The sequence below is a fragment of the Acanthopagrus latus genome, chromosome 6 (assembly GCF_904848185.1).
Source record: "Acanthopagrus latus isolate v.2019 chromosome 6, fAcaLat1.1, whole genome shotgun sequence".
Taxonomy (NCBI): Eukaryota; Metazoa; Chordata; class Actinopteri; order Spariformes; family Sparidae; genus Acanthopagrus; species Acanthopagrus latus.
The window spans coordinates 13136293-13150386 of NC_051044.1; the positions used below are offsets into that span (position 1 = coordinate 13136293).

The 14094-nt window shown below is 43.4% G+C and overlaps 1 protein-coding gene across 2 annotated transcripts in view; it reads right to left on the reverse strand.

The window, feature by feature from the left end:
• iffo2b (intermediate filament family orphan 2b) overlaps positions 1-14094 on the reverse strand; it is a 35636-nt gene that overhangs the window by 4373 nt on the left and 17169 nt on the right. Inside the window, exons 4-9 of one of the 2 annotated variants that reach the window (XM_037101170.1) lie at positions 6246-6306; positions 3929-4024; positions 2375-2545; positions 1556-1704; positions 623-794; positions 394-492 (exon numbers count right to left, since the gene is read on the reverse strand). In XM_037101170.1, coding sequence (XP_036957065.1) covers positions 394-492; positions 623-794; positions 1556-1704; positions 2375-2545; positions 3929-4024; positions 6246-6306 — 748 coding nt within the window. Of the gene's footprint in view, positions 1-393; positions 493-622; positions 825-1555; positions 1705-2374; positions 2546-3928; positions 4025-6245; positions 6307-14094 lie in introns of both variants that reach the window. The other variant, XM_037101169.1, reaches the window with a different exon arrangement.

Below are 14094 nucleotides of genomic sequence, written 5' to 3' on the forward strand. Positions count from 1 at the left end.
TAATGTTTCTACGTTTCATTTTTTTCCCGTGTGTGTGAAAAGATTCAGGAACTCCAAAAGATAATCATGGCATACTTTTTTCTTCCACCAGATCACAAATCATAAACACAGCGGAGAAAATATTTTTTTCCGATAATTAAAAAAAACTTTTTTTGTCTCGAGAGAAAAAAATTGAGATCAGATTTATAAAATGGATCATCAGACAAATAAATTCTCACTCGCTCCTCAGGGCTTCTGTACTCTGCAGACCAGAAACCTGCTTAGCATCATTATATCTAATTGGATTTGGAACACATTTTTTTTCTCATTTCCTTGATTCATATGCTTTACACTTGCTATGTGCTTTGTGTCTTTTTCTCACACACACAAAATAAAACCACACAGGCTGCCTACCTCGATCTGGCCGATGGTCTCCTGGTACTCCTGCTCTCTGGTCTTAAATAGTGACTCCGTTTCATCAATGAGGCTGCCAAGACTTCCATCCTGGGAGTCCTTAGAGAGCACAGACAGAGGCCTCATTCATCATGCATGAGTATACGTCTTGCACAGCACCACTATAGCAAAGATCTACACACTGCCCTACATGAGTTTTAGGAACAACATGGAGGAAGAGAGGACTCACGGGGTCAGCAGCTTCGCCGTTGCCCTCGGAGACGCAGCCGTTTGTGCAGGCGGTCGCGGCGATGGTGAGCGGCACGTTGTAGTTTGTGAAGTCCTCCCACAGCAGCAGCGTCTCCTCGTTCTCCTCCCACGTCAGACTGTCGCAGTCGTCGTCGATTTCGAACGTCTCGCGCCTGGCAACAGAGGAGTTATCTGAGCAATGTCTGTGTAGGACAAAGGACAGGGAACGGAAAAGAAGAAGAGGGAGACAGGGAGGGAGCAGAGGAAAGACAAGTGTGACAGCCACCAGATCCAGCAGAGGTCACGAGTGAAGAGGAGGATGCGCTCGGAAAAGAAGACAAACAGCCGGGAGGGGAAAGAGCTCAAGGAAAAAAAAAAAGACAAACTGGAAGCTTTCTTTGGAGGACAATGTAGGAGTTGGTGATTAGTGAGAGGCTTATAGAAATTTGGACAATGTTTATGAGAGTAAAAACCATTAGAAGACATCCAAACAATAATTACTGTGACTGAGCAAATTGATGTCCACAGCATTTATATCTTGCTGAGATTTGCTGAATCAGCATTCTGTGTGCTCGTTGCAACCCTCCACACGGACACTAGGGGGAGGTGAAGGAACGCACAGTCCACCGAAACAAACATTGCAGGACTGTGGTGCTTTAACTGCAGAGATCATTCAAGGTTCATTCAAGGCAAAGAGGACCTGATTCTGCCTGTGTGGGTGGAAAATATATATATATATATATATATATATATATATATATTTGCCTTGAATGAACCTAGAATGATATGAGATATATATATATATATATATATATATATATATATATATATATATATATATATTTGCCTTGAATGAACCTTGAATGATATATATATATATATGTATATGTGTATATATATGTATATGTGTGTGTGTCTACAAGGTGTCGCTTACAGCTGGTTGAGCATGCGCTTCATCTCGTCTGTGATGTTGAGCGACCCGGGGGCCTCCTCCTCCGACGGGCTGGGCTCGGCGTCCATCTCTGAGCTCTCCTCGTCGGACACGGCTTTGCGCTCTTTTCTCCTGCAGCACGCCACTGCACCCTGAAGACACGAAAAATACAAACATCATTCATCAGACTTTGATTCAGAATCCAATGAAACCTGTGGGGAAACGTGGCTTTTATCGTTTAACTTGCACATAGCTGATTAAATGAGTACTGTGAAGAAAACTGCAGCTGTGTGATGATTTGATTTTGATCTTATTCACACGTTCTCTCCTTCATCCTTCCTAAACACGTAAACAGATCAGGCGTTTTTGTGTGGAGCCTCCGTTAGAAATACTTCAAATGGAAGAAACCCCATTAAAAGTAGAGACATCAACATACGACATAAGAGAAGCCACCAGCTTGTCCACAGTGGATTCATACTTAGGCCTCAGCCAGCACTGTCGGCGCAATCTGATCCTTGAATCCCTGTGTGCAGCCAGGAGTCATCACATCAGCATTTCACTTTTCTGTGCGTGTGTGTGTGTGCATGTTAAAGAGTCACTACTGTAAGTATTCCGCATGTGTATGTTTATGTTTGTGTGCGTCCTGGCAAACAAGCAGCCGTGCGTTTCCTGCACCTTCAGAGGGGGTCACTCGGTACACCGGTGGCTCCGATTTCATCTGCAGACTGCTGACTGCTTCTTTCACAAAAGAATTATTTTTTTTTTGCTGCGATTACTGTCAGCTCCTCTGACAAACAGCGAAAACGGCAGTCAAATACCCACCCTCTCCGGCAGCGACCTGGCGGGGCTGACGTTGAACATCTTCGACATGTCCTCCGAGTTGCGTTGCTGAGCCACGTCACACAGTTTGGCCGTGATGTCGATCCGCCTGCAGATGTCCATGTCCACCCGACGGGCTTTCTCCTGGATCTGGGTGTCCAGGTCAGACATTTGCTGCAGGGGTAAAGACAGTCGTTGTGGGTGACACGTGCAAGCCAAACCACCCCCCAAATGCAGCATGAATAACAGCACCCAAGTCCAGTTCCATCATCTGATGTTTCATTCATATATGTAGCATCCTGATCTTTCATATTTTAAATTGAGAAAAGGGATTTTTAGGTTAAATTGAGCTTAATTAATTAATTCATTAATCATCTGTACAGAGCACTACGAGGGGTGATCAATGGGTTCATGACGCAGAAAGTTTGAAGTAAATAACTTTTTGGGGAACTTGTGATTTGAGTCATTTAAAATTCTAAGTCAGCACCGTCTGAGAAACAAACCCACAAGTCCAAAGTGGCGATGGCTACCATCCAGGAATGCAGATTTTTTTTTACTCACCTGATTTGACACCTTCAGACTACTAACTACCTCCTCCCCAAGTTGAGGAAGGAGCTCAGCGGTCGCCATTTTGATAGTGATGATGACGTTACATCTGCTGTGGACGAGTTTCTGTCTTTAAGTCCGTGACGCCAATTAGACAATGTGCTAAGTTTTCTGAAACCTTATGAAAAAGACTCCTTCTACCTTTTCACCACAAACTTATCAATCACCCCTCTTGCTAGATTGCATCATCACTTTGTGGATTCATTATGGTAGGGTTGGCACTTCCTGCTACAGTGAAAGCTCTAACAATTAAAGGATAATAATGACAAGCATGTCGCCACATCTAGAGCACGTGTACCACAAAACACAGGAAGTTTAACCACAACTACGAAATTGTGAAATCAATCAATCTACGTGTCTCAAGAGATCCACTACTCATACGTCTCACACATACCTGTCTCTGGATTCACACATCATTGGGGATGAAGTCAAGCACAGAAAACAACATGAAAATCGACAATGTGGCAGGCACCAAAAAGTCAAGATAAGCACGATAAACAAAAAAACAACGTCCTGACTATATTTATCCCTGAGCAAGCACAAGCTGTGACTGAGCCCGCTGCAGTATATTACAGCTGTATATCACACTGGAGCCGAGCTGCCAGGGAACAATACAGAGCTGCATAGAACAGGAAGTACCCCTGATCTACAGCTGCTATTTGAGCTCTTTTCAATGAATGCTTGTCTTGGAAGGCTTTCTGGCATTATATATTTTTCAATGGCGGAAGAAAAGGAAGTAAGTAATAAAGGGTGTGTGTGTGTGTGTGTTTGTGTGTGTGTGTGTAGGCCTGTATGAATGGCAGCCCTTATCAGAAAACATCTGTGCATACATGCTTCAAACACCGCTAACATGATAAAAGTATGGGAGTCAACATGGCACTCTTGTCTGGTGTGTGAAAAGCTCTGCGTGGCTCAGGGAGGTGAGGGTGACATCACCGAGCAAACACTTACATCACTCATCAGACTCTTGAACACCACGAGTTCAGCCTTCAGCCTGTCCACCTTCTCGCTCAGCTCATCCTGGACCTCGGACGACTCCCGGGCGCTCTGAGTGGACGTGACAGCGAAAGGAATCGAAATGAGCAGGCTTCACCACAAAAAACAAAAAAGACTGAATATGTAAAATAATGTTCAACCATTTCTAGACGGGTGTAAATCCCTTATCCCAAACATTCGTCCCGCACATTTGGTTAGATAAACAACTGACCCCATGCTGCATTCAAATAATCAACTAATCAAATCATACTGTTTTACATTCTCATTTGAGCTTTTTATGACCAGTACACAGAGGCCGTAGTTTAAGTTTCCTCTTCATATTTCCATAACTGAGGTGATGCAAATGTGAGCTGCTGCTGACAGCATTTGAGCAGAACTCAATAGTGCTTCACAGCTGGAGTCGTATAAAAGACAGCAACTAAGTCCCTGGATGAGTGTTAACTGACCACAGAAACAGGTTTTGTTTGATGAGCATAAAGGCTAAAATTGAGTAGTTTCACATCTTGAGAAACGTGCTTATTCTCTGTCTTGCTGAGAGTCAGACAGGATGCCACTTTCATGCCTTTACTGTAAATATAAAGCAGGGGGAAAAAGCTGGCCTGGCTCTGACCAAAGGTAACAAAATCCAGTAAGTTTACTCACTGACACGATACTGTTTAATCCATAAAGGTGTGAACTTGTAAAATATGGCCTCCTATCCAAGGCAGCTCCAAAACTACAGGGGGCAGCATAACCGCTAACTTCTGCTCAAGATCCTCTTCGGCTGCCGTTAGCGATTGACTGTGCCTGGGCCACAGCTCTTGGGCCTTTTTTGAGGCATGAAGTGGTATTATGAGATAGGATGGGTCGGGGCTAGCTGGTTAGCAAGCTGACTTCAGTGGACATCAGTGCAACACATCATTTCTTCACATTCTGATTTTGTTTTTTTTAATTCTGGCCATGTCTTACCCTTAATTCGTACGACAAACTATTTGGCAAGTTGTGGCTTTAATTGCGTTTATGTGTCAGACTGTTTGTTAGCCCGACACAATGATTCCATGCAGGCTTGTCGTCATTGTAAGTTAGCAAGGCAACCAGCAGAGATCTGAGGAAGGGTTGGGGTTACCTTCCCACTGTACAGGCACAGTAAATAAGCGGGTTTCTCAAGGTGTCACAGTGCTTGTTTCACGCTCAATTTAAAAATTCTGTGGCGGCCGGTCCGACCTACATTCCCAGTGCAACAGCATTTCTTACAAATAGGGCTATTAAGGCTTTAAACACTTCACTGGTATGCAGACCTGTTTTATAATATCACATTCGCCATCTAAACCTTACTTTTGGTTTGATAAACATTAGCATAAATATAATGAACCTAATTGTTAAGCCCTCTGACACGAGACTTTTAGAAAACTAGCTTTTCTTAGGAGCTTGATAGATAACCTATTACCATAATATCCCACTAAATGGATCCACTTAGGCTAATAAACATTAACTCAGCAGTTTAAAGACTTAATTTTGCACAGATTGAAAGATGACTAACCCTGTTGTTTTCATTCTGTCACTGAAGAGTGCCAGTTGCTTCTCTGTTAAGTCAGCACACGGTCACGGCCCTCTGGCTCCGAGCCCTGAACAATAAATGGGTGTTTGCACTGAATTTACTATCTCTGAACAGATTTCCTGCTCTTCCATATGCAACGACATCTGCCTGTGTGCTCTAAAAGGTTAAGTCCCCCTGGGGGAGGGCACTCCACCTCTCTATCAGGGGTTTTGCTGACCCAGAATCTAAGACAAACACGCATGCTGTCACCGATCAATTCGTGCAAAAGCAGAGGAAGGGAAGGATGCCGACTAGATGAGATACTTCCATCAGCTGCGAGTTGCTGTGTTATGATATAGCCTCAATGCGTGACACTTGAAATTGATTTCAATTCCCTTTGCCTGCTCTGAACAGAAACATAATGGCAGGCTGCTGGTGAAATTTGATGTTTATATCTATATCTAGGCCAGCAGACCCGTCCTGATGGGTTTGTAATATGGTTTTCCTCATCAGACACACATCCTCCTGGTTGTTTATGCCTCTAGTGCAGCTCTGCTGAGTCCACACAGAATGAAACCCCCTGAAGAACTCAGCTATATATAAATGTTTATGCATGTGCTGTGGCAGCAGTTTTGAAAATGTATGTGAGGTCACGCCTTTTACTCTGCATGTGGTAAACGACCATTGGCAAGCCACCAAATATCTGTGCATGAGTGTGTTTGTGGAATTTATTGTATTGTATATGTTTCTCCAAACCTGCTGCATGGATTCCACCGTGGACTCCAGCTGCTGTCGTTTGGACAGCTCCTCCTCCCATCTGCAAAACAAAGCACAGAGGTGGGTCAGTTACTGCTAAGCCTGGGGTCCCCTGGGGGTAATGGGACAGGTTAATGGCACTTTTGTTCAGATTATACTCCCATCTCTGATTACAAAATGCCCTTGACAGTGTGGGTTCACACCCTCTTTCCCCCTCTTGTTTCAATCCTTTGTCTCCTTCCTCCTTTGTACGGCCCTCTCTACAGCCCCGCTGCCTCAATAAAAAAAAAAAAAAAAAAAAAACTACAGAGAGAATGAAGCTCTAGCTTCCTCCAAACACATTCCTCATGAATAGTTTTTAAATCTTTGAGTGACTGCACAGGGACATTTGAGCACATCCAGAAGGGTGGAGTATTTGTGCTGCAGCCTGAATTCCTTCATGCTAACTGCTTCTTTCCTCATAATGTCTCATGAGCTGGGAATCTGTTTACAACATCTAGCTGGTGACACTTCAAAGCAAAAGCAAATCTGTATTCATGCCTTCAACAGAGATTAAACCTACAGAAACAGAGTTTATATCATACTAATGCAAAAAAGACCTTGTTCAAAGCCATTAGTGGTACAACCAATATTTATTGAAGATAAGGTAGCATGAATTATTCATCATATAATAGTCGCCAGGCAGATAAGTCACACTAAAACAAGCAGGGCACAGTCTTGGTTTAGTCAATTTGAAGGCAGTATAAAATGACCTACAGGGAGTCTACAGCCATGCTGCTGGCTCTGAGAGGTGGTTTTATATTACTAATCAAACATTTCCTAATTCCAGCCATACAGAGTAAGTCATAGGAAGCTCTGGTAGGGGACTGTGTCACACATTACTTTTTACAGGCTGTCAGCTGGCTTATGTTTGGGCCAGTTCTGGCAAAGCTGGCCTCCAGAGTTGAGTCAGTTATGAGCCAGTTCTGGTAGGTTTGTTTGGGTGACTGCAGCCCAGTCCTGGCAGTGTTGGTTAGGTTTCGGCACCAAGACTTAGACCAGCTTAGTGTACATTTGTTGAATACAGTGAAGTGATACTTTAAATGCTCTGCAGAAGAAAGCATTTGGAGTGCAGGCACATGGTGTAATTCTGCAGTGTTTACTTGCTAATGTACGCCGCCACCTACTGGCCCGGCATGCATACGACAGGGTTGTCAATCATTGTCGCGGATCAACGTGCTCAGGGATCATTTTTACCACTTTGTCGTATGAACATGTAACTCTTTTAAAAAGCAAAGGAAAAACTTTTCCGCTTTTGGCAAAACTGTTGTCATGTAAACAGGGCCTCAGTTTAGCATGTTAGCATGCTGTAGCAGCAGTACAGCTGAAGCTAATGGGGTGTCCGGGGATCATGAAATTAATTACAACTCGTGCTGAGGGATCATGAATGTGCTCGTACCACCAAGATATTCCAGCGTGGACCGAAGCTGTGGACTGACTGACCAAACAGCCAGAGCCCCACCACCTGCGTAGCTAAAAATAAAATGCCAGACCACCCTGATTGGCTGAATGCCATGATCTACAACACAGTTTTCTTTCCCTCTCCCGACAGATCACATTACACATCTGCACCATGGCAGCTATGTAGAAACAAAATCAGGAGCCTCTATAATTGCCTTGCAGTATGTGCTGCGTACAGAGGCACAGGCTGCTCAGCCCCGACTGCATCAGTCAGTTCAGTCTGCTCCTCATACACACTCATCTCGTTCCCTGAGATATGAGACGGCAGGCGTGCTGAGTCACGGACGCTTCCCAAAAGAGAGCTGGAGGTCCAGAAGCTCATTCAGTAATATGAAGTAACACCCATGTGATGATGAGACACCGTGAGGACCATGACAGCGGAGGAGGATAATTTGAGAGCGGGCTTTCTGTGTGTGTGAGCCAGTGGGAACATCTGCGTGCTCTGGTGTACGCGGTGCATTCCTGACCGTATGTGTTTACTGTCAGGGAGAAAGCTGACATGTGACGACCGCTGCTGCATTCAGGGCCATTGGCGTACCTTACCCATGGCCTTTACCGAGGAGAAACACAAACACAGCCAGAAATCACTATCGCTATCACAACAAGCCTCGCTGGAGATTCACTCTCTCACAGAACTTGGCCTTGTTTCCATTCAGGAGCCACTGAATGTACACTGTCTAATTAGAGAGAAGTATTCCTTGGCTGGGCGTGCCAGCTCACACTGTGATTGAAGCCTTGTTCTAAAAAACGCTGGCAGCGCTGCTTTACTGTGTCCACAACACTCTGCCTGTCTGCCGCAGGACTCTGGCTAAGGTCAAAGCAGTTCACGACTGCGTCACATCCTCTGCAGACTCAAGTCCAGCATCTGTATCACTCGTGTTGTCACTTCCCGAAGAAACCACCACGTTGTTTAATGCTCATGGTGATGACTGGACAGCTCGACTAAATCGACCTGCTGCGGGAGGGGAAGCCTCTCTGTGTCAACAATGTGTCAAAGCTATTCATTTCATCTATCAAAGGTAATGGAATCACTGACAGAACTAAGCAGCGGCCACTTCCACATTATTTGGAGCCGTTGCAATCCAGCAATCCATAAAAGTCGAACGGAAAAAGCGCCGACTGTTTTCAAGCATCCGGGTTAAAACGACTTATCCAAACACAGATGACGCCACGGCTCAGTATTCCTACTGGCCTCTAAGCCATAGCTGTGGTTCTGGTTTTCCTGCACCTTTGGCGTGACTCAGTCAAAAGAACACACCCGGAGTCTCCTTACAAGGACAAAGGCAGCAGGAGGGTTGGAGCCTGTGTCAACTCATAGACATCTGTTTATCGCCACACATATCCTCTGCTATCGTGCTCTAATGAATCAAAAACTGCGGGCTGCTACAGATGTGCCGGTCCAGCCGACAAACCCAAGTGAAATTGCTGCAATAAACCAAGTGGTTTCTGTTCCATTTTTGGGATGCAAAACTGAACTGAAATAGATGACAAACAAAACCAAGATTTGATTATGGAGAGCCACACGAAGATGCCATCTAATTTCCATTAATAAAATTGAAAGCCCTTTCATGAATGAGTTATCTGTATTTTGTTTTTGTTTACTTGCCCAATTTTTCCACATTTAAATCATGATTCCAGTCAGGGCTCTGCGTTATATCTATCTACTCAGGACTTTGGTGCGCCAAACTTTTTCATTTAAGGTGCATCAGCACATAATTTGGGTCCAACTAATAATACATCTTAATCTAATTCAATTTCTAACAACCAGCGTTGCGTATGTTTTCATAAACAGGGTCGGATTGAGAGGGTCCGATCACAGCATTACACACATTTACTTCAACATAGAAGTTTTCAACACACAACACTGTGATAACGTAATGAGTTTTGTTTGTCGTTAACACCTGCATTACATCTGACATACCTGGGATTTGTATTTACAACAGTGGTGTTGCACAAACTGTGGGAGGCCCAAAACTGCACCAAATGCCGATCTCTACATAATGTTGCTTTAATAAAAATGCACTGCATGGTTAACTACAGTAGCACTTAAGTAGATTTTTTCCAATGAACCAAATGAAAATAAACTTTCTACAAATTGTGATTGATGAAAAAATGATGTAGCGACCTAAGAGGAGACTGCAGTGCGACACTGAGGCCGAAAAATCTACGTCTCTCACATCAAACAGACATTTTCTCATACAATTTTTTGTCCGTTGAACAATAGGCATTCCTGCAGCTCTTGCCAACTCACACTCCCTGCTTTGTGTGGTATGTCTGGGAGTGATATTTGCACGCGAGCTGTCTGAGTGTTTTCGCGTCAGTGTGCCTGCAGACACAGCGTGCACACGTCCAGATCTCATGCACTCTGCGTTACCGGGCACGATGCTACCAAACGAAACAGCTCATGGCGATAACGTTATGGCACCCATAATCATTTATTTGTGATGATTTATCTCTGCCAGGATTTTAAATTATGAAAGAAAAATACCTTGGGGGTTTTATCAGATCATTAATTATTACTTTAAATCATCTGATGTTTATCTGATGTTATCTCATGTTCCAAGGATCCAACAGTGAGACCATAGTTATGCAACAGGCAGTAAATACCAAAAGTGCTCAGGGAAAACTTTGAGGTGTGGTAGCGTATCATGACTCAAAGGCTCTGTTGCTCATAGCAAATAAAATTTAGAGTCAGACAACACCCTGTTCAAACTATACGATGTACTGGAAAGTGTTACTGAAGGGAATTTCTCAGTAACCAGACAGCAAATTACGAGCTCAAACTCTGATCATGTTTTTACGGGCAGATAAATGCTCAAAACACGTACCTTCAGAGCAGGGGTGGCAGAACTTTTCCCCCTAGAGGGCCAAAATGGAAACTCAGACAAGCAAACGCCTATCGTACTGATTCATTTGGTTTTTGGCCTTTGTACGGCTTTATTGATAGATGACAAGCAGCAAAGGGCCTCAGGCTAGGACTCGAAACCCGGGATGCTGCGGTGAGGACAAAACTTCTGTACATGGGACGCCCGCTCCACCAGCTGAGCTAAAGGGCGCCCATTGTGTTGTATTGTTAAGATGAAAAATGCTGCTATGATCCAAAGTTACTGACTTCCTGTGCAGAGAGTCATTCTGCCCATCATGCTCAGATTATGAAAAATAACTCAGGATTCTGGATTCTGGGTCATATTTAAGGAGCATTTCTACCTCAGAAATGTGCACCATCTTGTATCACAAGAAAAAAGCCATCAAAAGTATTTTTGATTTTATTTTCACCCAAAACGTGGTGGGTCAAATCAGATTTCATGGAGGGCCAACTTTAGCCAGCGGGCCCTACACATGCTATGCAGGAAATTAAAAACTCATTCCTTATTTGTTGTATAGTTGTGTGTTGCCTGGACTGCAACTGCACACCATTTGGGAACCACTGCACTGCAGGCTATATAACTGAAAACACCTCTTTCAATAATGCAGCACAAAAAATGATTTCATGGAGGTTGGATTTGTTGCAGGACTGTAGCAGGCTGCATTAGTTTTGCAGGAGCTATTTGTTTGTTGTTAGTTTTGGTTGTTATTTTTGCTAATAATAAGTAGTATTCTTCATTTGATCATTCTAGATGTTTGCTTTATTTAGATTAGAGTTTGATAGATTTTTTTTGTTTACTTCTTTCCGTCTTTAGCATGTTCAGTTTTGTCTAGTTAGAATTTGTTTTATTTACAAATTTGTGTAACATGGTGGGCAGCTGAGGTTGTATAGGCTGAAGGATAGGATGCACCTGGATGGGCCAATGTTTTTTATTTACCACAGCAAGAGAGGCATGCAGACTTTCCTTTGTTCCTTGTTTGCTGGCTTGTTTTTGGAAAATAAATTATGAAAACCAAAAGAACGTTGAACAGACTCTCAATTTTTTTTTTTTTGCCTGTGTACATTACAAGACGATGTTGCAGCAGTGGCTCTTTGATTTTTATCATGAAGTCTGATTCAAAGTTTGGTTTAGATTATCAGACAAATGGCAACTATAGATTGATTTACGTCATAAAAACTGTCAACTGACTGCATTGAACTGTTGTTAATGCTTGTCCGAAATGTCAGACCTCATAAATGAAAACAAATGATAGATTAAGAAATTATTCAAATAGTTAGACGGTAAAATTCTGTTTTGGGGATTTTATCATTTTTAATACAATGGTTGACAAGTAATACTACCTTTTATACCTAAACCAAGAGTCAGTCTAAACCCTATAGAGAAGTTTTTAATAGGCCCATTACAATTCATTCTCATCAGTGCAGGCAATAGTGAAACAGGAAGTGTTACATGATAACAGATTCAAGGATCAATACATCTGGCTACATGCAGGACAAACACCCATTCAGCTCGGCTCCTCGGATGAAATGAAGCCACTGACAGCTTTGATAAATCACGTCTGAGGGTCCAGAGAGAGCGCACGTGATCCCTCTCATGGACGCCCTATAGGTGTCTCTATACTGTCTTCGCCATGACAGCTGCGTTTCCCGTCCTGTATGTGCAATCATACAGCGCACAAGCCGGGGCCATGATTTACTCCTAGGACAGATTCTTCCAATAATCTTGGCCGGATAGGAGGAGCGTGATGGGAAGAGGCATCCGCGGCACCGAGATGTGAAATAGTGGGCAATGTAAGGCTTCGGTGAGAGGAAAAATAAGGGGAGGGGGGCCACTATAGTAGGTCATCGATTGGATGTCTTGATGCTCTGTAATCTATATCCCACCCGGCCCACAGGGACTCATGTGCGGCGCGCTAATGATGCAGTCATGTGAGATGGATCGGGCCGGAAAAAAGTGAAGCGGTTCAGGGGCGACCGTCTGGCTGCTCGGGGGGTCCCTGCTGACGAGACGACACGCCAAGGTCAAAACTCATTTCATTTCTTCTGCTCCGACTAACTCACAACACTCCCCGACCTCAATCCATTTCCATCACACGACCGCACACATTTGTCCTCCGTCACCCCATCTTCTCAAGCCATCGCGTGTCCATGGAAACCGCGCGACCGGCATGCATCGGAAGCACATGCAGATTAATTCCTGGCCCACTCAATCATGTGAACTGTGCACAGAGATTGTTGGGCGGGATCGTCGCTTGCTGGCTGATGATTCCTCTTCTTTATGTTCTTCAGACTTAAATATAGCTCACCTGACCCAGACAGGACACAGACACCACTGTACAGAGCAGGATCTTGGTGTTGCTAAGTGACCACAGGCATTTCCCCAGGCCGCCATTATCATTAGCCCTCAGGGAGCGTGCTAATATCGCTTGTAGTGAATATGGGGAACAGCATCCGTCTGTGTTCTATTGATTTCTCTAAATCTTGAGAGATCATGGATTAAGCATTTCACTTTCATTTACAGAACATAGAATACGTTTTGAGAAGAAGTAGATACGGGTATTTTTAAAATCAAAGATAAGAATATCCCTTGAATCCCAACTCTATACTCCTAAATGATGGCTAGCTGCTTAATTTATTCTGATAGTGCATACTGCAGGTCTGACAGCAGCAAAAACGAGACAGGAAGTGCCCACAGCCATGATGGTAGATCTGTGAGGCTGTACTTGTTTTGAGTTTAATGCTAACGCCAGCATGCTAACATGTTCACAATGATAATGCTGACAAGTTGATGTTTCGCAGCTTCAGTGTTACCCTCTTAGTTTATTCTCATGCTAACCTTTGGTGAATAGCATTTAACACAAAGTGCTGTTGTGGCTGATGTGGACAACTATTAAATTGCGCCCTGATGATTGCGCAGAATGAAAGAACAGGAAATCAAAGTTTTTACAACCCATCCCTCTGGGAGAGGATGGGTTGAGATATTTCAGTCTGGACCAAAGCTATGGAGAGAGCAACAGACCAACATTATTATCCTCAGAGTCATGCTGCTGGTATGGCTAATAAAAACCGCTTCCTCACATGTTGTCTCAAAGATTTTTGTTACTTTATTGGCTGCCAAAAAACATGGAGCTCGACCAGAACATGTTGCAAAAAAGAGAAGGTTTTACGTTGGTAAATATATACATTTCATGTTATGAATCCTTAAACATGTGTGTATGTGTATGTTCATGTTTATATATATATCACATGCTTTGTGCACATTTTTTTATGCATGCATGGCACTGCGGGGATCCTGTATTCATGTGTTTTGTGTTTTTATGTCTTGTGAAATATATATATTTTTAACACATCTTTAAAACTTTAAAACTGCACAGTGTTCCCTGGTATTCTGAAATGAATATGAGTATAATAAATAACACTTCCTAAGAACCCAGTGTCTCACCTAAGCATCTCTCCCAATAAACCAGGCTGGTTTATGCTAAA